The 27,206-nt window shown below is 36.0% G+C and overlaps 1 protein-coding gene across 1 annotated transcript in view; it reads right to left on the bottom strand.

The window, feature by feature from the left end:
* ITFG1 (integrin alpha FG-GAP repeat containing 1) overlaps nucleotides 1-27,206 on the bottom strand; it is an 86,699-nt gene that overhangs the window by 52,386 nt on the left and 7,107 nt on the right. The window contains exons 5-8 of the mRNA XM_074157939.1: nucleotides 26,959-27,033; nucleotides 23,295-23,389; nucleotides 8,426-8,487; nucleotides 5,990-6,074 (exon numbers count right to left, since the gene is read on the bottom strand). Of these exons, the coding sequence (XP_074014040.1) occupies nucleotides 5,990-6,074; nucleotides 8,426-8,487; nucleotides 23,295-23,389; nucleotides 26,959-27,033 (317 nt within the window). The remainder of the gene's footprint in view (nucleotides 1-5,989; nucleotides 6,075-8,425; nucleotides 8,488-23,294; nucleotides 23,390-26,958; nucleotides 27,034-27,206) is intronic.

The raw sequence follows: 27,206 nt of genomic DNA, 5'->3' as shown, positions 1-27,206 counted from the left end.
TCCTGGACTCCAATACACAAGTGGCAATTAACTTGGTATGTCTCTATGCACCGCTGTTTCAGATGAACTGAAGCACATCTGTTACCAAAACAACTTCTCCCTTATCTAAAGTCACTTGAAATTCTTTATTTCCATCAGCTTTTATATCTTTTTCACCCAAACTGGTGACAGTAAGAACACTTTCCTGCATATGCAGAGCATTTCAAGCACAGAAGTATTGTCTTCCTGCATCTTAAGGTTCTTAAGCGAATCCTTTTATTGACTACAGGAGCACATTTTCACAATGCACTGCTCAAAAGACAATTGCTTTATAAAGGGGTTATTTACTGAAACGCACCATTAAAATTTTCCTTTGACATAGCTACTACATCTGAGGATGCAACATTCTGAAGGGAAGGAAAAAAACTAAAGAAATCCAGACGCTAAAACAAAGTTCATACACAAAACTAAAAGCTAGAAAATTGAAATGCAACTGCAGGCAGAAAAGCAGTACGTTTAAGATCTCATCAGCTGCAGTATAATCAAAGTCTACTTTAAACAAAAACCTTTCACCACAATGCATTATTTTATGGTGCAACGACTGTCTTAAAAAACCCTAAACCAACCCAAAGGTTAGGGCTCTCTGTTATCCGGTTAATTACTGGCAATAATGACCTATCATTTCCCACAAGAAAAATGAGAATTTCTACTATGTGTCATACAAGTAGTTAACATACATGAAACAGCTCAATTACTTGGTACGGTGAAGAATGGAGAAAGAAGTCTCAGGATTATTAGTTGGATAACTGGATTTTAAGCAGGAGAAAAAAAAATGGAGTTCAGGTCCCTTAAAGACTTGCCAATCCGTGCTTTCTCAAAAAGGTTTGCATAGTTGGAGTAAACACAGACTTCATAAATTAGGGAAGACCACACAGATAAAGACTCAGCAGCAGCTAAGAAAACAAATGGTGAATACAAGATAATGAATTGAGGTGGAGTTGGCTAAATGCTACCTTCAGAAAGTGAGAGTTGTGTTATATTTACAGAGGAGGATACTATCAACAGTATGATTTGCTTGATTTTGAAAAGCTATTTCTTATTCTCTTTACATACAGGCAGTTAAAATTTCTTTGCCTAAACTAAGCAAAATCAGTGACTGATGAATCAAACTTTTACATTCTCAGATCAGATATCACAAAGAATGATTTATCAGTCTCCATTAAACCAACTAAACCGTCATAGATGAATAGCAGTTATAACATTCATTTCCTATAAAAATGAATTAATGGACTGTGTTAACAGCACAATATTCTATGCTAATTGCTTCTGGGTCACTACTTTAAAGATATATTTCATTAATCTTCAATGTAGCAAGAAAATAGCAGGTTTGTGTCCAAAATATGGTTCACATTCATCTAGCTACTAAAAGAAGTTAGTCATTTTCAGAATGTCCCACTGAAATCCTTAAATTTCTTTAACAAATGCAATTTTTTTTCACTATTTTAAGTGACAATTATTAAAACCCTTTATAACTGCAGTTATTTATCAGATTTCTAGCCAACATCTATGATTTCCTCTAAAGGCAGTACAAGCAGACCTTATAAAAAGCCTCTGCTGGCGTACAGATAACAACAACGGAGGATTAATCATTTTTGCTATAGCAACCACTGCACTGCAATTACCATAGTGACACGAGAAGAATAGGAAAAGTAATAATGAAGAGCTCTTACTTGTTTGGAGCAATGTGTCAGCCAAATAAGTGCAGAATTGTCAAGTGCCCAGCTCTGCTCACCTTAATCAATTGAAATGCCATTTGTAATAAATATGTCACAAAGAATTTCTGATTTATTTTTAAAAGGGCAATACGAACTTGTCAATTGTTCACTGTCCTTTGGTGAGGTTAATGTACAAATCATTGCTATCATGTAACAGAGGGGAGTGCTACTTATTTTTAAGGTTCCAATTTAGACGTAAAGTCTAAGGTCAAGTACATTACCGTAAATATATTGATAGATGTACACCTGCTTTTGCATATTTTTACATTAAAATATACACACACGTATATACAGAAATGTAATAAACCTTACAAATACATATATATGTACACAAACATACATTTGCATATCTTTTTCATGAAAAAATATATCTTTATTATTTGAGTACTTCAGGAAGACTTGATGCTAAGATTACTCAAACATCTATGGCAATGTCTCATGAGTCACGTAATTGTTCATTTTTTCCAGCTCCACTTATCTAAATAATTTCTACTTGATAGCTGTTGTTCAGCCTGCTTATTTTAAGAAAGGAAAACTTAACCAAAATTAGTTGCTTTTGGAGGTTCTCAGTCAGGATCTTATTCAAAGCTCACTCTTTTTTTTTTTATTGTTTTATTTTATTTTTTTCCAAGTGACAGGTAACTACTTATTACTTCAAATAAAACTTTTGGAAGCAGAAAATAATGTTAGACAAAGTCACCTTTTGAAACAAAACATGTTTTGCTAAGGTGTAGGTGTGACCAGTGAATCAGAATCTTGGACTGCAGAAGTGCAAGAGCGTACAAATAGAAAGGTGGGAGTAAATGAGCAGGCGGCAGCACAAGTGACACAATCCCAGGCTCCCCTCTGGACCCGACACCATTCCAGAGACTAATATGCACAGAGTTAAGTAAATGAGAAGTGGCAGAGAGCGAAAGCACAGAGAAATGTGGAATCTTTTGAGACCTTTAGTGAACAGCAAGGCTGGCACATCAGCTGTGAGGTACAGAAAACGTCAAGAAAGGAGAGTAAGAGAGAGGCAGAAATAAGAGCGTAACAGGCTTGCGACTGTATATTGAACGTGTGTCAAGTCACAGCAGCTGTATCCGGGTGCCAGCAGTGACGATGCCTGCAGCCTGCAGAGAGCAGAGCGAGAGCGCTGTGGTATGTTCCGGTCAGTGTATCACACACGGTTTGGCAAAGGCTACTTAGGTAGCAGGTAGCGCAATCTTCTAATGCATTTTACTTTTCCATTTGTATTGTACTATTCTGATTTGTTGTGCAATGAAACTTCTTTCAGGCCCCATTACAGATTTTCAAACTGCAAACCATCGTACCTTAACTTCCTTTGACTTACAACAATCATTATTTCATCATTTTTGAAACAGGGAAAACTGAAAAAAAGGAGACGTTCAAGTCTGAAAAACTGTTTCTTGTAAGGCATTTTCTTTAATTTCAGCTCAGTACAAGCAGAATCTGTATGATAAATGCCTACCTTTTGAAGGTATTTAAACATATGCAGACATAGCACAGTGGGTAAGTGTAGTTACTCTGATACAGAGTCCTCGTAATGTGAGATTTTGCCTCTATTCTTAGACCGGTGCAGAACAAAAAAATACTGGAATGAAAACAAGTATGAGCAGAACTCAACCAAGATCCTCCTTCGCAATAAAAGTTTTTTTCCTCCTACCAGTTACTGTGTAAGCCACACGTACACAGAGCTATTTAGCTGTAGGTAGGATTTTTTGATGGTGGTCTCATATTATTCAGCTTCCCTCAGACTGCATTGAATAAAGATCATGGAATTTAGAATTATATCCCTTCATTACTCATACACACTGTTTTAGTACCATATTCCCTTCAATATTCTCTAAAACTTTGTTCAACGAGAAAATAACTATTTATTGTCTTGATTATTTTAAATTAGTGCTGGAAAGATGAAGAAAAAAAAATGGATGCACTACTCAACTTCCTACACCTGTTATAGCAGAAGAAAGATTAAAGTTGTAATAGTACTCAAATAGTAATTTTGAAATCATAGTTATAACTATTTCCGTAGTTGTCAGAATAAACTTTGTTCCTCTATCAACACATACTCATACAATTATAGCACTCCTTTCACTCACTCAGGAAATGAATGGGCAGAGAGACCATTAAACCATTTCCCATCCTTTACCTTGGACGAACTTGTGTGATCTGGACTGAAGACACAGATGACAGCGTGTACGTAGCTGTTCAGGAAGAGGAAGCAAGACCCTCATACTGCAAGATTTACGTACGTGTTCTCCCTTAGACACGAAATGGCTGAGATCTTTCAGAATAACCAGCTCCAAAAAAATCAGCTTCTGAAAAGCGAGCATCTCCTCCCATAGATGATACCGATGACTCCTTGTCTCTCTATCCGCTTTGCCATATACGCTGTCCCTCTGCATTTATTTATATGCATTTCTTAAGTCCCCGCACACGTTTTTGCCCATTATACTCATTCTTAGTAGAAAGACTGCTCAGCTGTTGCCTCACACTAGTGCACTGCCTATGAGTTTGACGATAATTAGCAGAGCAAGGTGTGAAACAACTGGTGATGGCACTTCACAACAGCAGCCCCCCGCGGCCACTGTCTTTCCTAACCTCAGTTGTAGCAAACCCAGAGAGAACTGCACAGCTACATCACTGCACGTCCCGTTCATTCGTGTTTTCAAAACTTTAACTTAAACATTTCAACAGTTCCACTTTGCTTTGCAAAGACATCCCAGGGTTTATTACAATCCCATTAATTATGATAAATTCCTAGAATTATGATACATCATTTGGGCTCATTAGCTACCTAACATAGAGATGAAATTACCCCACATAAAGTTTGCTTTGCACATTGCCATTGTTAAAAAAAATATAATCTGATTTCTACTTAGTACCTTTTAAAACACATTATTCAGAACATCAGCTTGGAAAATGGTTACAAAAACTCCAACACATAGGGGGTTTTTTAACTGCAAAAAACTTAGTATCCTAGTCTTTTCTTCAGATATTATATAGACAAGTGTTTATATTTGTAGATAAACAGTAAAAGATTTTACAAAACTTTTGCAAAGATTTTAGAAAATGTGTTAAACATTTGTCAGAAGAACCTAGAGCACTGTTCAGCTTCTACATGATTTCATTTACTATAGCCTGTAAACCCACCCGTAGTCGCTAGATAAGGATCTAAGGATAATTAACTATCCAGCAGAGGTGTCTTCTAGTTCCGCGTCAGTAAACAGCTTTGCTAGAACTCTTAAGAATACTTTTAAGTGGCAGCACAGTACAAGAGAATCCGACTCTGGGTCTAATATAGAGTTCAACTTTTAATTTAAAAAAACCTGTCATTTTCTTTAAAACAGATTTTAAATCAAAATGATGCAGCCAGGCTACCATTTGACAACATTTTAAGACCAGCTCAGTCTCACAATTAACAAGCATTTTGAATAAATATAGTAAATCAGTTCTTTAAGAAGTTATTTACATTCAATATCAGCAGAATGAAGCCTGGAGCACTTTCCCTTGGGTTGCAAATTCTTATTTTTGTGCATGGAAAAAAGGTGGTTTTTGGACTACAAACCAACATTCCCTGTTCGTAACATGACACACAGATTAATAAGACACAATTGACTGAAAAAGTACATTCTAATAGAAAAATATAAGCTTTCACTAACCCTTGCAAAAATAGATTTACATATAAATTAAGGTTTTCTTCTGTCCAAAAGCATTCCAGAATTTTCAATTACAACCATTAAGATTTTACCACGTGTCATCAATCTTTACACGAGTCATTTTAATTCATTTACATTTTGGCTTTATTAGTTTGTACAAGTGAAGAATTTATGAACATTTACTCAAATAATAGCTTCTGAACGAGATTATGGAAAAAACCAAAATCATGAGAAACAAAATACGTGCCTGATAAAAGTAAATTTGGCGTTGTGCCGTGCCTCAACACAACAGTGCATGCGCTTACATGTTCTTAAGTGTCACACTCAAAAGTAGATACATGTGATGCAGAATGTACTGGGATAGCCAAAGTTGAATTTTATTATAATTATTCCCGGATATTTCAAGATCTACAGTTTAATAGATACATACACCTTAAAGAAAAAGTATAAAAAAAACCCACCCCAAAGTTTTAGAGCTAAACATCTTTATTTCTTCTTTGCTTTAGGGTAGCTAACCAAAGCATGAAAAAGGAAGAAACACTCAAGATAGTTTAGAAGAATAAAACTCACCAAAATCTGCAAACACGGACTGTCCAACAACTTTCACACCACTAGGCATTTTCTTACTTGTTCCAGTTTTAGAGAAGTTCCCATCCTATCAAACAGGACAAAGATGATGGAAAAAATGAATTGCAGAAGTGATAAAATTTGACTTTTAAACAAAAGAAAATATACACCAATGAAAAATCGCTTCAGTAGGTAATGAAGAGACATCTCAGCTACAGAAAAAAAATGCACTCTGAAAACTGGGACTGAGTTTTTGCATTTCTAATCCTTCATGGAATCTTATGGCAATCCAATAATAGCAATATTCAGATACAATTGTCCATATGTTTTGCTGTTTTATGAGGAAGAGATTGGGTTATTTCAGCAACATAATCTAAGTCATAACTAAGTGATTATGTCACTAATGTGCATTTTTGCATATTGACGTGATTTTACAGATATATGTAATATCTAAAACCACACCTGTTAAAAATAGCTTCTGATTTTCCTTCTAATTAGGAAATAACTTGATTTTACACTAGGTCTGGTTTAGGTCTTTTTTTAATTGCCTATTATTAAAACCTAAGCCTGCAGAAAACAATATTCCGGTATTTCATCAGAAAGACAAAGGAGGAGCGCTGGATCCTTGTTTATCATAGAACTGGATCACAACTGGAACAAATCCCTTTAAAACGTGAGGATTTTTAAGCAAGTGAGATGACCTAATGCCCACTTCTCTAGTTGTTGCAATGAGCTCACAAAGCCATTGAGAACAATGATCCTGTTGTGTGCATTAGGTCTAGTTACCCGGATCAGACTATTGCTGAATGTATCATGTTATATTCTGTTTGTAGACTTCAGTGCTGTTGAAGATGCAACCCTGGGGACAGCACGTGGATGTTTGACTATATGTCTTTACCTTGACGTATAATTTATGACTCAGATGAGGAAATAAATATATAAATGAAACAAACAGTTGGCCAGAAAAGCATTGTCATATAGGCAAATATTATAAAAGCGTTTTATGGTGCATCAGTGAAGGGAATTACTTTGCCTAGGTTTGTAGAGCAATTTAATGGAAGAATTAAGGTATTTTAAGACTGACATATATTATATGCACATGTATTTTATGTGTGACATATTTTACTGGGTTGATTGATTCCAAGGAATAGAATTCTTTCTTTCTAAAGATAAGCAAGTCTATGCATACAAAATATATAACATAGGATAATATTCAGAATACGTGAGTTTGCAAAATAAAAAATTTCTAAGAAAATTTAAAAAGACCACACACACCCACAGGAGATAGGTCAAATGCCTTGTGTAATTCTTACGCTCAATCCCTCAAGAATTAAATTTGCCAAAGTCCAAAACTGTTCATTTTTAAGTCTATATAAAAGCTAGAAATACAGAATTCACGACCAGCTGCTTGCGGGGAAAAAAAAAAAAAAAAAAAAGAAAAAGATGTCTAGTGCAGATTTCATTACTTTTACCTAAAAAATAGTATTTGAAGAATATCTGTCAGCTATAATTTTTTAATTTTTTTTTTTTTCCATTTTCAGTTCAGCAGTTGGTTGAAAAGGCCCATGTTGTCACAGGCAAGACTACGCTTCCCATTCTACAGTGACTCACTGTGACACGATGGATGAATTTTCAGGTAAATAAGTAATGAGGCTTTGAGGCTTTAACTAATAAGAAGCTCATTAAGCACTTTCTATTATAACAAAGTAAACTTTTAACATACAGATGCTAAGATTCTTAACTACAGTCCTTTCGGATAACAGATTTAGTATCAAGGATACACTTAGTTTCAAATTAATTAATTTCATTAATTGTTATTAACAATGATGTTCTTCATTGACCCTGGCCAGGTTAAGTAACACAAAAGCAGAATCTCAATAGATAGATCAGTGGATTATTTTTATTTATTTCTTCCCAACCTGGAATTGCATTTGCAACATTTGTTGACGTAGGACTCAGGATTTTCTCAACTGTAACTTGTGTAAACATTATAACGGTCAGAAGTGAGATTTTTGAACCTCTGTTCCACAAAATCTTACCCAAGACCTGAAGCCATAGTTCTAAGAAAGCTTACTGAAAGAAATCAAATCTTTGAGAAAGCCAGAATAAAAAAATCTGATCAGCCTTCTCTTCATAAATCATCACAGTAAGCATCGGTAACCTCCCGGAGCAGCTGCTGACACAGGAGGAGCCCTGCGAAGGTGAATGAGGCTGATTGATTTACTCAGTAGTCATGGTAAAAAACCTGCAGAGGAACTTCTGCTGAGTAAAAGATCTCCTCCAGTGACATTCTGCAAGTCGGAAACAATAGTGCAGTTAGTGCCCCTTGACATCCGTGCCACTTATTCCTGAAACAAGGACTATCAGATGTTTTTTTAAAACAAAACAAAAAACTTGTCTGTGTTTTAACAGAAAGGTTATTTGGGTTCTCTCTCTTACCTTATTTACCCATGTCTCAAACTGAATGTTTTGTGAATCTGGTGATGTAGTAAGGAACAAATCTGCAAAGAACAGAAATAAAATATTTAACAGGAGAATACACACACAAATATTTGATCAGTCAATACAGATATGTAATATAACTTATTTAAAAAACCTATTACCTATATTTTATAAGTTATAAATATATTATATTCCAGTGATGTTTAGATGTATAAATATGCAGCAAGAAAGACTAAAAAACAAAACGCCCCAAAACTATTTTCATCCCTGATACTTTTCTGTATCAATAAACCTTCTACGCTCAACTCCTACAGGTGTATATTTATACAGATATTAAGTTAGCCTCACATGAGCCAGTAAGCACTGGGTGCTATATATGCATACTGAAGAGCGTTTCTTAATAGTAAAGACAGAGACAGACCTTAAAGCTAGGAAAAAGTATACACAGTTATATTTTTAGTAAGTCAAAATTAAAACCCACCAACCATCCTTTTATTTTGCATAAGTTGAATTAAGCAACAGATATACTGTTGACAGGAGGAGAAAAGGAGATGGAAAAATATTTTAGGCTTCCTTTACACTAAAATTCTCTTAAACATCAAAACAGCACAAAAGAGGGCTTCAGAGAATTTATCAATGCCTACTTAAAGAGGAGCTTATTCATTGCCATTTAGGAAAGCACCTAAGTTAGGAAAATGGGAAGAAAAAGCTTTATAAGGGACATTAAAAAAGGGGAGGGGTGTTTAAGAAAAAAAATTTAATAATTATGAAGTCCAATGTTAAGAAGCCCAGATCTTAAGAAAACTAGGCTTTTAGATTTAAGCACTTGTTTTCTTTTTCATCGTCCTCCTCCACCGCAATTTAAAATATCACTATGTGAGTTAGAACACAATGGTTACTTTGTGGGCAAAGAAAAGTAATTTAAAAAAACAGAAAGCATTAATGCTTTACCCTGAGGTGGTTTACTGAATAAGCAGGTGGACTGCTGTACAGGGAACTTCCAATGGCACAATAAGGGGTATTCTCTTCCAGGGGAAAAAACCCAAACCAACAAAACCAATAAACCATAACACCACCACCACCTCCAACCAACCAACCACTCACCCACACCCCCCCCAACAACAACAAATCACCCAACACGTACACACAAAAACCCCAACAAACCTTTTGCTTACAGATTCCACCCCCCAGCTTGAAAGCTGTACCACTTGATTTTATTCTCCTGAATACATGAAATAGATATTTCCTTTGGAATATACATGAAAAGCATGATAGCGTGAATTATATTGATGCTTAAGTATTTCTTGAAGGCAAGAGACAAAAGTAATGGAAACAGTCTGAGAATATCATAGATGGAACTTAAAAAAAAAAAGTTTTCAAATTTTTACTTTGCATGTAGAAGGAAGTTTGTGCAATATTCTTGATTACCATCAGATACACACCAGAAAAAAAAAATAAAATTAAAAATCTAATACATTCACAGGGAAAAAAAAAGAGAAACATGGAACAACAGAAGCTTTAACTCTTCTTCCTATGGTCCAAAATGCCACTAAATCTTTGAAAAGAGTTTTTGAGGTTCAAATAAGAATTTCAAGTAGGGTTGTAGTATATCCTTGCTGTAATTAGTCCTGCAACTTGCAACTAGTTATGGGCTGTCACACACTGATTATGCCACAACAGACTCTGTAAGTGTTACACTTAAATACACAGCAAATGACTAGCATTGATTAGCCAACAGGACAGGGTGCCTACCCTTCAGCAGAGGTTTGGGTTGGCACCGTAAGGCTTTTCCCACCACGTCACCGACTCGGTGTCAGGCCTTGCAGAGCTGACCCCTCCTCACCTTTCACTGCTAAGTCAATCCTCTCTCTGCCCAGTCCTCCGTGCAAGGGGAGATCTTGGGGAGCAGGAACTCAGCACTCCCACTAGTAATTCTATGCTTATACAGGTTTTGTGACTCTATCCCAGAATTAGACAAAACGGCAAAGCTGCCAACACAAGACATAATTCACCCAGTAGTATTACGCTAGCAAACTGTTCAGAGCTGAATTTCGATTATGACGTTAAAATAAAGGCATCCAGTTTTTATGCAACAGAGTTATGCTTCTAGGGTGGAAAAACCAAATAAAAAAGGCAGATACGAGTTACGCTGGTGGTATTACAAAGTCCTTAGCACCAAATCATTTATTTACAGTTAAACCGAAGTTCATTAAAAATAAAACCAGCAAAAATAAAACAGCACCATTTCTTGGCTAATTTAATATGTGATGGAATTTTATTTAACAATTATTCTTAATTTTAAAAGCTACACTAATGCAGCATACTACGACAGCTTCTCAGTTAAAAAAATAATCAAAATCTTTTCTTCGCCAGGAAAATGTAGTACCACCTATAGTATCCTTCAGCAGAGCTTTCTGAATAGAGAGAAATGAATGTCTTTAACACCTTAATGGGGAGTCATATAAGCACTACTATGAATTGAAGTATCTATAAGTAGTAATATATCTTGTTTTCGTTTGAGCTTTACAGAGTAAATATATCAGTTACAGCTCCTCAGAGAGCATAATGGCCATGTTTGACTCACAAGACATCCCATATTGTTCGTCCCAGACAGAATTACAACAGGCCACAGAAAGTCAGGCACTCAACGGGACCGGGCAACAACGTCAGCAAAACAAACCACAAAGCACACTAACCCGATTTTTGATACACAGCCAGCGTGAACTCACTTAAGTACTAGTGAATTACGTGTAACAGAGTGTGGGTGCTTACTGTGTATTACGCACAAACACCTATTTTGTAAAAGCACGTAACAAAGAGAGAGAGATTTGCAATGGATTTTTCTTATGCATTGAAAAAACCCTTTTTTCGCCCCCCATTCTTAGTCTGAAGCATATTCCATTAGTTGTTTTTCCCTCCTGATTTGATCTGATTTCATAATAAGTATATACAAATATTCAGAAATATGACTGCACAGGGAATTGCAATAATATAGGAAGACAAGGAACAAGAGGCATATAAAATCCCAGATGTTAGGACCAGAATCAAAAGTAGCTTAAAAATAAACATTAAACTCCGTGAGAATAAAAAGGGATGAGAGAACCACAGTGGGTGGGATGTCACACAACTTAATAAAATCAAAGAATACATTTAACTATCTGCAATGTAGGAGGAATATATCAGGATAATAAATGCAAGTCAAACTACGAAGAGCTAATAGAAAGATAATAATTTAAAACATCTAAAATGTTTACTATGTTAAAAATGTGGAGGTGCTTAGAGATTTGAAGTCCTTCTTCAGCCACTGTACAAACCAAGTATTTTAATGTGAACGCTTGTTCCACTTTTTGAGAGTAGGAAAATAAAGCTATGTTTTGGGAGGAGGCAATCTACCCTGCATTTCTTTGGTTTGCAAGAGATCAGTGCTGAATATGGCCTTCTGCAGTAGCTTAAAGATGATTAAATTCAGCAACGTGCCTGTTTTGCACTGAACTCCCTCCCACTCCCAAAACAGCTTCTCTTGAAAGTTAGTAAATTACTTTTGCCCTTTGTTCCTCTTCGTTTACTCCTCCGGCTCTCCTTTTTTCCTAACTTGAGGCATACAACATTATATACAACGAATGGAACCAACAGAGGAGAGCAGCTCCGAGGCTACTGTAATATTACACTGCCCTGGTAAAATGCAAAGGCAGGCAAAGATAGCAGATAATCTTCCAGAAATAGTATAGAGGAGCTAGTGCCACGCTGCTCCCGAGTTAAAGCTACAAGCTGTGATTTCCCATAGGACAAGCTAATACAGGTACAGCCCCACCACCTCTAGTTCCAGAGCCCGCTGAACCAATTCAGCTGGTATGTTATTGCCAATTGTCCTCCTTTTTATCCCTAAGCCTTCTTAGAAGCTACGCGTCTCAAATGCTCACGCATGTTTTTGTGATTAAACCCTTTTACGCTGAAATCAAATCGAATGCTTAACATTTACAAGCAATTTTCCGTTTTGATCAAGAATGTCAGGGATTTCAAAGCAAGCAAAACAAAAACATTTCTTTGCAGCAGCAGGGTAAAAATGCAATGTAATTTAGACAATCCAAATAACTGTTTACAAATTTGTATAGCTCAGAATTACAAATGTTTTCTCCAAGTCTGTAGGAAGGAAACCTATAAGAAAAACCAAGCCCTGCCTGGTACAATGTTTTAGACCAGATGATTTCCGAAGGTTATTTCCAACCAAACTTACTCTATGATTCTGCCTGGCTTTACTATCTAGGCTTTTGTCTCTCGGAGCCAAAAGCACATGAGAGAGGAAAGAAATAAGAATCTGTGCAATTTATAAACATCTTTTTCTATACAGCCATAGCAAAAACTCCTTGCAAGCATCTCCTTCCCAAAGGAAGGGTGTTCATGGCAGACATCTCTCACCACTATTGGTAAATCTTTCCATGTCTATTATTACTAAATTCTTTAATATATAAAGGGTAGAGAGGAAGAGATGGAGTCAACAGATGCATTAAGACCTGTACGTGCAGTACTTGGATTACATAACAATGAAGACATACACAATACATTTCTACACTTTTTGCATTTTAATACACTAATCTTCTTGAAAACGACAACGTTTTTGTTTTGCTTCTGGCTAGATCAAGGAAACTCAGCTCCTCTTTCCTACAAGGAATACCTATCAGATATGCTTAAGGAATGCCTATCATGTTACATAGGCTCAGGAAAAGTCACTTGTCTAAAGATACACTGCCACGTTGCCTTTGGAAGGCAGCTCCAGTTGCAATTTCAGCTGCAGGAAACAAAATCATTTGCACACAAATCTTTAAGTTTAAACAGGACAGATAAAGTATTGAGGGCTGGATCATAATGCTCTTTCAAATGCTGATGAAAACCTCACAGCAGCACAATATGAGATATTTACAACCTGAGGTTATAAAATCAAATAATCTGGAGCTCAACAATCTTAATTGAAACTCCGGATACTTTTACTATACAACAGGTACATAAAGGGATACTAAAAACAACAAGCAAGGGACAACAATAGGAATACTAAAAACAATAGGCAATTAACAACCCTATGCCAGTCCTAGATTCTGGAGATACGCAATGGATATAGGCAATGGGACAAGGAAAAAAATCAGTCTCACCACTTTCCTACTGCCAGAGAAGGAATATTGGGTTAGCTGGATGGACCACTAGACTAAGCCTGCAGGGCATTTCTTAGGGTTTTAGTTTGTGACATGACGTAGTAAAGAAATAAAATCCTTGATGGTTGGGATGGGGGAAGATCTTCATGTCAGATCCAGGCAGATTTCCTGAAATGTAACACCCACAGCCTAAGCGAATGGCTACAAATAAAAAAGCCATACTGTCTGACAGCAAATGCTCCTCTCAAACAAACGCAAAGTGAAGCGTGTTCACATTTGAATATGTTTTCCTATTTTTGATTTAACAGGTTTTTTTAACATAAAACCAACATAAGCAATAGGAAAACTCATAAACTTCAACAGCCTGGGAATAGGATAAAGAATCAAGGAGGTTACCCAGCATTTTAGGTCTGCAAGATTGAAAAAGCACCTAAATATATACCAAACACTTAATACAGAAGATATCTGATGTGCTGTGACATAAAACTACACCGTATTAGCATTTTACTCACAACTTTACTTTCCCTAAAAAGTGAGTTGGTAAGCAAATTTGGCTATTCTTTATTTGTGTTAATTGGCTTAGCAATAAAATGCTGCTGTCCAGGCTCTACTACATCTTATCAACAGTAAATACATATACTGAAAAGCACTGAATCCAGCATTCATTTACAAAACAAGGAAATGGAGATTAGTAGAATTTACGTTTCAGCTTGAAAACCAGAAAATATTCAAGTACTGTATTGCAAGTTCCAGTAACCTAAAGCTCATTACAGAGGAACCACAGCAATTCTATCTACCTTTATTTGATGGCATCAGCTAATTTTGACACTTTATCAATATATGGCCCAGTGAATACTGAAAAATCTCCCCAGAAAGCTTTGTAAAACTTGTACAGCTAGACTGCACTGAGTTTCGTGCCTTTAGATCAATATTGTATCAATGCCAAAGTCATCCCAGATACGTCTACAAACACCGTAACAATAATTTGAACACAGCCCACCCATATCTTGAGCTAGACCCATTTCTGATCATTTTTACATAATACATCTAATGGAGCATTACACAACCTCTAATGTTTATGGTGGCCCATCTCACGCACCAAAAGCATGGCATTCTTGCCACGGGGGCTCAGAAACCACACACTTAAAATCAAGATGCCTGATAGATTATCACCTACGGAGAGCCCAACATGTAATGGCAACAGGTTGTCGGTCATGACAAAGGAATTCTATAGAAAAGGTGGATTAAAATGCAGGACGGCATTCAAACACCTTGAACATGAGAGCATTTCTACTCTTCCTGCAATCCCTAGCTTCTTACACCATATATCTTACAATTTTTGCTGCAGATGCAGAAACAATCGTGCAGGCAGTTTCCAACCAAACAGCTCTACACCCAACAGAAGGTCCATCTCTAGTCCCTATCCCACGGTATTCTTCACACAGACCATCCTAGACTCTTCTCAACCCAGTCTTATGCAAATACGCTTCACTTATTCCACACACCACTAGGTCAGCCCTCCTCTAATAACTCCAAGTCCATCTGGTAACATTCTCTTCTTGCAGAAGTTCATCCAGTGTTTGCTCATCATCTCCATCTACATTCCCTACCTTCAGCCGAGATTTCTTCCCCACCTACCAACTTCTATTCCCACTTCCTGGGCACCATCTCTGCCTTCTGCCCCCTGCTCTCAGTTAATCATCCAAACACCGGCAACAGCCCAGAGCTGCAATGGAAAAGAAGGTGTGGATAACCCCTGTCTATGGAACGTTCACTACTGCTGGCTGGTTTAAAAAGGCAGTATTAGCCATAAAGGAAAACAACAACAACAAAACCCCCACACTTGATATTTGTAAAACTTGTTTCAATCTGGCTAAGCTCGGATGGGTCTTTTAATAAGAGCAGCAAGAGCAGAGAGACCTTGCTGCCTTTCAGGAAGGGTGTTTCAGAAGCAAGTGCTAGGTCTCTAAGAAAAAAAGTTGCCCTAAGTTATCAAACACCAAACCAGCTCCACCCCGACTTCAGCTTGTGAAAGCGGCTACGCAAGTATAACTGAAGGTTAGAAAGAGTTCATCGTGGGGTTAGGTAGAGAGCTTAGAAGGCTTCAGCCCAACTGGAAAACTGCAGAAAACTTTGTTAAATAAAGCAGATGGTATTACAAACCCTTCTTACAAACATTGCTTTTTCGTATTAGGACTACCAGGAAATTGCAATAAAACCAAACTATATAGAACCAGCTCCAAGTTCATTTCTGATTATCCTTGTTATTTTCCTTCACTTTTAAGTGTTATAAAAAACGATACTATTTATAGATGGAGCATTCATTTCACTAATGACTGATTTGACCTTTCCGTTTAATGTCAGAGGGCTTTATTTCAGAATTAAAACCCTCAGCATCTACAGTTATCTTCAGAAGCCATCAGGGCATGAGCAACTTTCTTAAGTTACAGCTTGATTTCACATTTACTTCACAAGGAAAAAAAGCACTGATTTTTAAACACTATCAAAATACACAAGATATCACACAATTAGAACATATATGTTTATAGACTCCAAACATGCCTGAAAAAAATTTCATTTATGCAGAAGAAGAGGTGTGTCTGTGCATATTCTTTAACCAGAAGTTACTTGTGGATATGAATGTGCCTGCTTGTATGTATTGGTATATGTAAATAACATGCTGAACTAAAAATCTCTGCTTTGCAGTGTGTTGACTGAATGGACAAGGTGACAACTGTATTAAAATCATTAAATGCCATAAAGCCTAAGGACAAGCAAATGATAACTTTCCTCTATTTATATTACACTTTTTCCTCTATTTACAATAAAGGTCATTCTGTAAAGATTGACCCACCAATAGGAAAAAAAAAAAGTATTTAAAAAAAAATTAAAAACTTTATTTACAATTTCTTGTTGTACTTACACAACTTTGGTTACACAATACTTTTAATATGAACAAACCTAATTTAATCAAAAAAGTTAGATATAGTCAGTTTTATTTCTTTACTACACAGAAATGGAAAACCAAACTTGTTAAGTTTTGTGCTTCTGTTCATAAGTTTTCCATTCAGGTAGAGAAACCCTCTACCATTTGGTATCCAGATTTGTTTGTCAAGTTGGCACTAGAGAAAATGGATCTATCTACTGCCTAGCTCTAGCGATTTAACTTTTACAAAATAGATACAAGTACCAATGCTAACTAGTGAGTCTGCAATTAACTTGACATGAATTTTTGGTGCTAGTCACATGAAACGGTAAGTTAAGAACCCGCTCCTTCCAGTAAGATGATAAACAATTATAAACAACATAATTAAGCACCAAAATCTAAATTATTAAAAATTACTACAGAAAAAAACCCCATCTGTATTAATTTAAAAGCATCACATAAATGGAAAAACTTTTAAATTAGGTTTATGGTGAATAGTCAGGCTTCCGAATATGCAGAGCAGGTGGGACTTTTCCTCCGCTTTTTAGCCCTTCAAACATGAATTTTCAGACAGAAAATTCTGTTTGTTTTCAGAATAAAAGCAACAAAATCGTTCCAAGCAATAGAAGATGACCACTCAGTGTTAAGAGTGCTTTCAGAACCCGTTTTCATGTTCATGCTTTCTCAACAAAACGCTGTTTGGGGCAGAACCAATTTACTTCTCACCTATATTAAGTTATTGATTCCCATAAAAATAGCGTATTAGTACCCCCCAGTGCATATAATTCTACCAGTATAGAATTAAAGATTTCAAAAGGAATCGCTTTTGAGACACGTTATAATGACATTTTTAATTTTAAAACTGCTAACCAAATAGCAGAGGTGATGGGTTCTTTTACAAAAATTAGGAAAAACTTCAGTTAAAAATAGCTGTTTCTTTTCTCTAAAGATCTCTACTCATTCTGTAATTCTCTTAGTGAGGAATTTTACACTTTCTACGAGTGAGAAAAGTGGGATCGGCAGAAGTAGAGCAATCTCAGCAGCAGGAGGAGATGCAGCTCATCTGAGCTACTCGGGTGCCATGAGCAGGAACCTCCTGTGGTATTGAGCGCTGTGCAGGAAAAAGGGGGGGAACAGAGGCAACAGGAGATCATGTCACACAGAGCATTTTTAGAGATAACAAATCCGTAAATAGTAAAAATAAAAGGAATAAAAGCCAAGCAAATCTTTACAAACATAGACTGAGGTCCTCCAAAATACATCCTGTGTATCTTATGGGATACTTTTTTTGTCTCCATTATTGGCTGTAAACTCTCAGGTAAGCTCTCTTATCAGAACTTAAAACAGTTAAGAAATTAAAAAATGTACCTGTTCAAGGATTGAAATGGTGACATGGCATTACTGAATATTTGTTTTGGGAAAAAACAGAAGGGAGGGAGCAAAACCAGAGAGAACAATTTAACTTAAAATACAACCCCCCCCCCCCCCCCCCCCAGTTTTAAAATACCACTCAAAATAAATTTTTAAAGGCCAGATAATTGTTTGCAAACATGATGATGTTATTTTAATAGAGAATAAATGCAGATCTATTGCATAAAATAACCTTTGATGATAACACTATATGCAGGGAGGCTACCAGCCTCCATCAAGAGGCAACTCACCAAAAATATAATTAGAGTCTGACTGACATCAAGCATTACAGTGTCTCCAGAATCCAGGTTTAAATGATTACAACAGAAAAATCACCTCCGATTTGAACAATTGGTTTTCAAGAAGGAAATTATCTACATTTATGCGATTAAACTAAGAAGTGGGAATCAAAAAAGAAAACACATTGTCAGTGTTCTGGTACATTAGGTTTCTAGATTCCCAAAGCAAAACAACATAAGAAAATTAACCATCAGAAATCAGTAAAGAGACTAGCAATTAGCTCATAGCAAGCTGTTTCTGACTAATGATTTTTCTGCTTTAGTTTTCCCAAATTCAAATTTATGATTTTTCCTTCATGTTATATAAACAGTTCCAGAAATATCTGCAATTATACACACCACGTGCTAGTGTTCAACACAACGCAGGTTGTAAAAAGCCGTATTCCCAAACGCTGGAATCACATAGCCAAATAAGGCACAGAATATTGAATATATCGTCTATTTTTCATAGCATTAGGGGATATATTGACAGATGTGCAGTATGAAGTTACAGTATGATTCAGAATCCAAGGCAGTTTGTTTCACATGTTTGAAGATTTTAAAAATATTTGCAGGGCAATGGCCTGCTTTCTTGGTAGAAGACTCGTAACTTTAGGTGCATACAAATTTATTGTTTATTAATGACCCTTTTTTCCCCTCAGTAATTACGTACTAAAATTTTGGCTTAGAAAGACACCATTAGACCTAACTGAACATCTGACATTTTAAGGTGTTTTAATTAGAAACAATCAGGTTAACTAATTAGAAAAAAAAAAAAAAAAAAAGACACAGCAAAAATAATTGCTATCATAAAAATCTCAACTCTCAATACACCTACGAGAGCTTACGTTAAGACATTCTAATCAGCGTTCACCTCATGACTCATGCTAAATTTACACTTCAGCTTGGTCTGAAGTATTTATCTGAAAACGCTGACTGTGATGTAAATCAACAATGGCATAAACAAAATACGTTTGCCTTTTGTCTAGCTTTAAATAGATGATCTTTATTGGTACCTATCGCTACATCATTTCTGGGTGGTCTTTATCAAGTCCTTTTACCTATCTTGGCCCCAGCTTCCAGCTGTAACACTTCTTCTCCATGGTTTGGTTTGAGTATTTCAATTGTAAAATCTTCAGCATAATGACCATATTGGGAATAACGTTTATCCAACCGAACAGTATTATCTGCATTTCTTGACTAACACATCTGAAACGCGTTTCTGAGAAACCCTGAGTTCCTATTTATTTTTAATTGAGTGGATTAATGCAAAGAGAAGTTACTTTTTACCTCCTTCACCATAAGTCAAGGGAGTGAAATCAAGTCCCGTTCAAATACTTCTTAAGTGACGTGATGTAGGGCTTTCCATTTGAGGATATAACATTTTAAAACCAGGTCTCTTACTGGAGGAGCCTGCTTTGGAAACACACACCTGAACTGTCACGCTTTATAAAATACACCTGAAGTTAATCTGTTCCGACAAGCCCATTATTATCAGCTTCAAGATTATCTTCTTAAGCTAGCTGTTAAAGAGAACTAGTGACAAGCGTGAGTATGTATTACTAGACACCCAGTAGCCCTATTCTAACAAGGGTCACCGCATTTTCTCCTCATCTTTTAGTCTATCTCGGAGCACGTATGAGCAGTGAGACTGATGGTAGGTAGGTTGAGAAGACCATTTCCAGACACCCCTTCCAATCTCACCCATCCTGTGAACTCGATATTCCTCCCAGGAGGGGACACCACACAATGCACATGCAGAAGACAACTGAAAGTGTTGTATTTACTTTATCCATAAAGTACACATAGACCCTTTAGCTAAAACTTTACACTGCAAATTTTTGCATGGGTTATATAAAATTCCTGTCTTAACTCAAAATTACCGAATTAAAAATTATAAGAAGCTAAGATTTCTACATGATGCTGCTTTATTTAAAAACAGCGGCAGCATTCCTATCTGAAACAGCCCAGCTTATATCTCACCAAGACAGATTAGTATTATCTTTGTTCTGGTTAGTGGATTTTTGGATTATAAAATCCTTACACAGTTAGCCTTTCATGAAGCATTGTTAGGGATTAAAAACATCTTTACGAACATGTTCTCATATAATGAAATCATAACAATTCAACTTCATTTTACCCAGAGCACAAGAAGCGTGCCAATTAAAAGCTCTGTTTTGAGGGTTTAATATTGGCATGTTGAAAACGGGTTAGGCAATAAACTAGCAAAAAGATTCTCAGCCCAGAGAGGTTTTTTTTTTTGGTTTTTTTTTTTTTTATGTCAAGCACACTTTAAATCTCCTAAGCTGTTTATAATGATAGAGCTGCCAAAAATAACCCAGCTAAAAAAATCACTGAATTGGCTGCATCTGTTACAGAATACAAAGAGCTCAAAAACATTGCAGAATATTCGAAAAAGGTCTTAAAAAAACACCAAAAACCAAGATGCAAAGATGGTGCATTCTAGAGGGCTTTTTTTTTTTTTTATTTGTACACAAAACGCAGTACATCCATCTTAAGTACAACTGTGTCTTCGTATTCATGAACAGTAGCATTGCCTGTGAGTAGATATTGTGGTACTTTTTGACTGAAAAAAATCACAACAGCATCAAATCTCATGATTAAGTCTTTCAGACAACAGGTTCTCAGCATGCAGACTACTCTCCTGCATCCTTGGCAACACCTCCTTCCAAATTAATATGGTTTTATTGTATACCAGGACCTATTCTTAATGAGGTTTTGTTCCAACTCAAGAATGGTAGCGCGGATGAATGCTGGGTTGCAAGACAGGTCTCATCTTCACTAGCTCCACCTGAACCAACCAGTAAGACGACTCCAGTGACTCCATAGAGAATCTCAGTACTCTCAGTACTGCACAGTTACCTATAGCTGTTTTTTTGGTTTGCCTTTTTTTTTTTTTTTTAATTACAACAGCTGACTACTTCTATGAGCCTCTTGCCCAACTCTGTGCAGACTAACACAAATTAAAGGAGACATGGCGAGAGCACTAAACAGGTATCTTTTGGAAGAGGCACAATGAGACTCAAGGTGCAATTTCATGCTTGGTTAAAGGCCGGCTACAACTGGGGCTACTGAAATAGGAGTCTACCTTCTCTCTGTGCTTACATTGGCTCTGAAGCTGCATGGCGAGGGGGATCAGCTTAATAACTCGACTGAAAATGGATCGTGCTCCCCCTCAGCCCCAGTTCCTGAGCAGTTACTATAGATGGGAGGCAGCTGCTATCAGTGTGCAGACAGGATCAAACGATGGGTGGCTTTTCATTTTGGCACCAGGCAGACTTGGAATAACACATCAGTCATGAAATATCAGATATCGCTGATAAGGTATTATTTTTCAGCAACATATACCTTGTTCACAGTTGGTCCAATTTTCATAGGGACAGCAAAAAAACAATTTACCATTCCCAGCTTAGAGGCAAAACATTATTTTAAAGAAAATAATTCTATGGTAATATTTTCTCCCGTTTTCTTCTCTGAATAAATTATTTTCCTTGCAATTTTCCTCAGGTTGCTGTAACAACACGTATTTCAGCCTGAGGTGTTGTATCTTTGCTGTTACAAGCAAATAAAAGTCCGGATCTTTCTATGGGGAGGGCTTCACAGAAGCTTCTATTCACATCTTGACATATGAATATAGATGTGAATCTATAAAAGCTCGCAGCACTCCCCACACAAAGATTCTGGCTCCCATTTCTATTTAATGGAGGAATTTCCATATATCACTAACTGGGACTTTCTGGACATTCTTTAGACCATTAGCGGTCATAAAAACCTTTGTGTACTCTTGCAAAAATTGATCAATCTGTGAGTGATCTATGCAAGCGACTTAGACTTCCTACCTTTACCTACTTGTGAGTTAGGTTTTAATATATTCATCTTAAAACGCTACCTGGAATGCTCATCTATGCCGCCCATGCCACTAAAACAAAATTCCAAAGGACTTATAGAACTAATTGTGTGTTAGAATTGATTATTACATGACACTGATTATGGTAAGCAACCGTATACTTAATTTTCCAGTTGGAGTTTCCACTTGACAGCTTCATGCAGCAATGTGCCAGAACTGAATATTAAGGTTTGACTATGCGCTAAAGCAATTAACTTAATCCCCAACATTTACAGGCATATTAATTAAATTTATGGACTCTTTCCTCTCTCATTCCCATGCTAGTAAATAGAAAAAAAATAAGCTCTCTTTCCAAAACTACCATATATGAATTGATGTACATTGCACATCTAGCAGAAGATAAAGCATTTCAGAATTCATTTAGTGTGTGAAGAAATTAAGTTTAGCACAATATTTAAACGTGCTTAAAGGTAAGAGCCAGGTATGTAAGCGATAAATAGATTCATCGTGATAATCAGAGGCTAAATTGCATTGCGTATTTCACAAAAAAACCCAAAATAAAACAAAACCACCACCAAAGGAAGAACAGAGTTTATCTCCCATAGGAAAAGCTGTCTCCCGTACTTGTTTGGGAACACTGAATTATAAAGAGGTTACGGGATTGCTCAGCTAGTAATAGAAGAATAAAGTCTCGTGCTATTTTCTCAAATCAGTCATAGATTTTACAACAAAATAGAATGAAATCATATTGAAAGAAACAAATTATAAGTTCAGTCTTGAAAACACTGTTCTGAATAAACTATAATATAAACTATTTTCAGACTTGAGATGAGGAAAATGCAGCACTGCTGCTGATTCAGTTGCAAAGTGACTACTACAGTACAGCACCATGAAAACCAGGAAACAATGCTTTAACGGTGAACACAAAGTTCTTCAGAACCAGCGTTACTTCCATTTAAATTATCATCAAGGAGTAGAAGACGTTATTAGGTTATTCATTTTGGCAGTTATTTTTAAAAAGAGATAATTTTCAAATTGTAGATATTAAAGTAAAATAATTAAAAATTTAAAAAATCAGAAATGGCAAAGTCATATAATTACTGAACACAACATTCCAGAACCAACTCTTTACAACCATCAATGAAATTCACTGAAACATTAGAAGGAAATCGCAATACATTACATTGTATACTTAGTGATAAATATTTTTAGGAAGGTATTTAACACTTTTATGACTTACCAGCAGTGAAGTCATTATTTAAATCTATAAACGCATGGGAGTGTGGTATATACATTTTACTTGGAGTATCCAGTGCAGCATGCCATGACAAGTTCCTACAGACAAGAATATAAAGCAATATATTTCAGCAATGCTTAGGGACTATTAATCATGATAATATACCTTGATAAAAAAAAAAAACACCCTGTGAAACAGAAAACATGTTCTCTAATGCTAAGCTAAAATTACTACTTAGCTTACAATATACTAACTAACTAGAGTAATTGCTTGAAAGGTTCTGCAAAGGACGATTCATAGCAGAGGGGCTTCCGTTAGATTTTTATTAACTTTCTAAAGCAACTTTTTTTTTTTTTCCTACACAAAGTGTCACTGCCCACAAAGTGAAATTTCGTGCCCAGACTTCAACTGTGAATCCCAAGACATGGATTGCTGTCCTCTCTGCTTTTCTCAAGCAGTTTCACTATCGGTACTTTTGAAACCTACTGTAGGTTTAATGGAGATGAGCAAAAATGGACATCATCACATGTTGTTAAAGCAGCTCATGCCTGCTGCATGTAAATGAACTTTCTTTTCAGTCACTTAAAAAAACACAAACAGCACAAGAATTAAATTCTCACATTATGATGGATTACAGGCTAACAATGTCATTTCCCAAGCAGGTGATACTTTTATTTATTTATTTCAAAACATACATGCCCTGCTCCTTTCTGTTCTAAAAATGACTGAAATTCCAGCAAACTTCCCTACTAGCAGTGCATTTAAATGTAACAAATCCTTCAAAAGTCATAGCGGTTGAATCTTCAGACATGTTTCTTTCAGAACCCTTAGCTAATACATTCAGAAAAATCTCCGTGTGCGCTATACGTAAGCACGAGAGATATTACTACTCTCTGCTTATTCCAGTGACATTACATACATCTTACTAAAGTCATTCTCTTCTGTGACTCATTCAATCGTAAGAAAAAAAATAAGCTTCTGATTACTTCCTAGAGATCGTAAGTAAATCTTAGAAATTTTAGAGAATCACTTAATCTTAGAAAAACTTCTAGAAAATAATTAAATATTTCTTTAAGTATTCGGTTTTGAAGATAGCCAAAGGAGTTAGTTATACAGCTCTAGTATAAATATACAAACATTTTAGATAGAAAAGCATTTTTCTATTTTTAAAGGAGATAACATAAAGCTGTTTGCATATACAAGACATTGCTTATGCTGTTACCTATAGCACTCAGTCTTATTTTGAGCTATGAGTAAGCTTATTTGTATCCTAATGCTACTGAAAGGATTTCTTCAACAAAATGAAACTAAGCTCTCCCATTTTTCCATATCTTCAAAAGTTCATAAGGTTTTTCTATATATGACCATTGCAAGGTGTTCAGAAACACCCTTGTGAATTTGAAATCTCTGTTCCATAAGCCATAAATTTAAATAAAAGTAATGGTGATAAAATTCAAGTTGGGATTAATGACCAAAACCATGTCGCCAAGAAGGGTATAGTTTCCATTTACACATTTAAGTGTCATTTACATCACTTCTGAATCATCTCTGAGGAAAGGAAAATAGCCAGTTAGGAACAACACGTATAGATTTATTAAACTCACTGATGAGGTGTGTGGGGGAAAGCCCTATTTAAACATTTCTTAAGGGCCACGAGATGCAGGATAGAAAGCTGGTACGTCGTTGCCATAGAGACAGAGTGATCATCTCATTGATTTCTCCAGTGGTAACAAACCTCTTTGGAAACAATAGCTAAAGAAAGCCACATAGCAATGCAAAGACATCTTAACACACTCTGTCTTTTAAAATAAACTTAATTATTGATTGTATGCAAACCTAAACCAGCTGTGATTTCTCCTGAAACACACAGAGCTGCAAGTTTCTCTGTTAATGTTACTAAAGAACATTCAAGACAATCATATCAAGTTCCACTTAAAAGCTGCAACATCCCAAGTTAGAAGATGCAAATTTCTTCAAACAACTAATTTAAAGGTCCAGTCTTCTAAGAAAATACAAGCACAGTTCCAAATTTTTCCAATTAATCATTGGAAATTATTCATTATCAGTCAAGGGAAAATAGTTCGAAAATAAAATGTCAAAAGAGTGGTTTGCATATCATCACAAAGCTAAGAACAATGTATTTATTTTGACATTTATAATCCAACTTGCATCTTAAAAATAATTTTTATCTTTTGAGCACGTTCTCTGACAACTGAGAGAAAAATCTCTAAATCAGGGCAAGAGTTCTAATTCAAGCATCCTTTTGAGGTCCAAACCCACAAAACTATCAATGAAGTTCTTCCTTACAAAAGTCAAAGACTGAACGTATGCTGAATTCGGTTTGGCAAAAGTCACAGGAAAAGATGTACAGACCCATATTTCTACCTGTTTAAAAAAAAAAAAAATCCTGTTCAATAATGAAACTTTCACTAACTCAGAGTCACACCAGTTTGTGTCCTTGAATACATAATCCCAATACCTTTTAAAAGCCAAAGCTTTCTTTTTCTTTATCAGACTACAAACTTCAAAAGCATTACCAGGAAAACTGAACAGAAGGTGAACTGTCCTTGTCCAGGGTCCAGTATTGTTTTTAACAAATAACTTATTTTGAAAAGAGAGATTTAAAGTTTTTCGGCATCTTGCCCAGTATTAAAGACATTGCTACTACTTAATTTTTTGTTTCATTTTGGAGACTAGTTCTTCTGAGTGAGTATAGGTCCACTCCTCTATTATGCTTTGATTTCAGCATTCACACCCCGAACAGTTAAACAAAGACAATCCTTTGCATAGTCCTTACTAACCATTTAAATATGCCGTTAAAACCTTTTTTATCCCAGTATTTGCTAGCCAGTCCCATTCTAGAAATTCCAGGGCTAGCAGAAAATTCAATAATGAAACTTAGTCCCCTTTACTGCAATCTCATAAGACTTCAGTCAACTTTTATTTGCTGAAGAGTGGCCTCAGCTGCTCCTTAACACCACAGACGTGGTACAGAGAGCATCACTCGCACACGCTTCTATTGCTACTTAGTCACCTCTGCCTTATGTCTCTTTATGAGCCTCTTTCCCCAATAAGCATACCAAATATTTACCTTCATACCCTTACACTTTGCACTTCCTGTGCTTTTGATTTCCCATGTTGTCTAACCTTCCCATTACAATTAGTTTCATAGGTAAATGACAGCTGAATGTTTTTTTTTCTGTTTACCCCAAACTCTTCCTTTTGCCATCCCTTGTAAGATCTGTTACATAAGATACTTCTCGCATCAACTTGTCACTTCATCTATTAGATGAAACGTAGCTTAAAAACTTTGCTTTGTATTTTTGTACAGCACAGAATTCCATAATACAGATAATAATAAATATTAAAGCTCACTAAACAGAGGGGACTATAACTCTTCCAAGAAACAATTATCCTATTTCTCACGTCAAACAAGTTCTTTTCTCAGTTCTCACAGAATGTCTACTTCCCCTATAAAACAACGCTTTAAAAATTAGATGAATATTGTCACAGAATATTTAAAGATACAGATGGAAATGAGAGAAGATTCATATGTTTGCACAGTTCCAGTCAAACACGAGCCTGATGCCTCTTTAATAAGAACAGGACTGGATGAACAATGAATAAGTCATCGAAATTCATGCTAATAAAGAAACCCTTAGCTTACCCGCCTATCAATATCTGGGGCTTACTTGAATCACTTGTGACACCAAAGACGTCAGGAATCAAGTCTCCATTAAAGCTGAAAATGCAAAACAATTTCAATATTGTCTTAGTCGTTACAGTAGTTGAAATTAACGGTTCTTAAGTCAACCTGTATTTGGTTAGCGTTTTCTTACCAAGCAATGAGGAATTTTAACTGTGCAGTCTTTCCTGAATTTTGGCTCGTTTGAGCTGCTAGTAGTAGTACGTTTC

The sequence above is a fragment of the Numenius arquata genome, chromosome 13 (assembly GCF_964106895.1).
Source record: "Numenius arquata chromosome 13, bNumArq3.hap1.1, whole genome shotgun sequence".
Classification (NCBI taxonomy): domain Eukaryota; kingdom Metazoa; phylum Chordata; class Aves; order Charadriiformes; family Scolopacidae; genus Numenius; species Numenius arquata.
The sequence above is the reverse complement of the archived record's forward strand: the minus strand, read 5'-3'. Positions and strand labels throughout refer to the sequence as shown.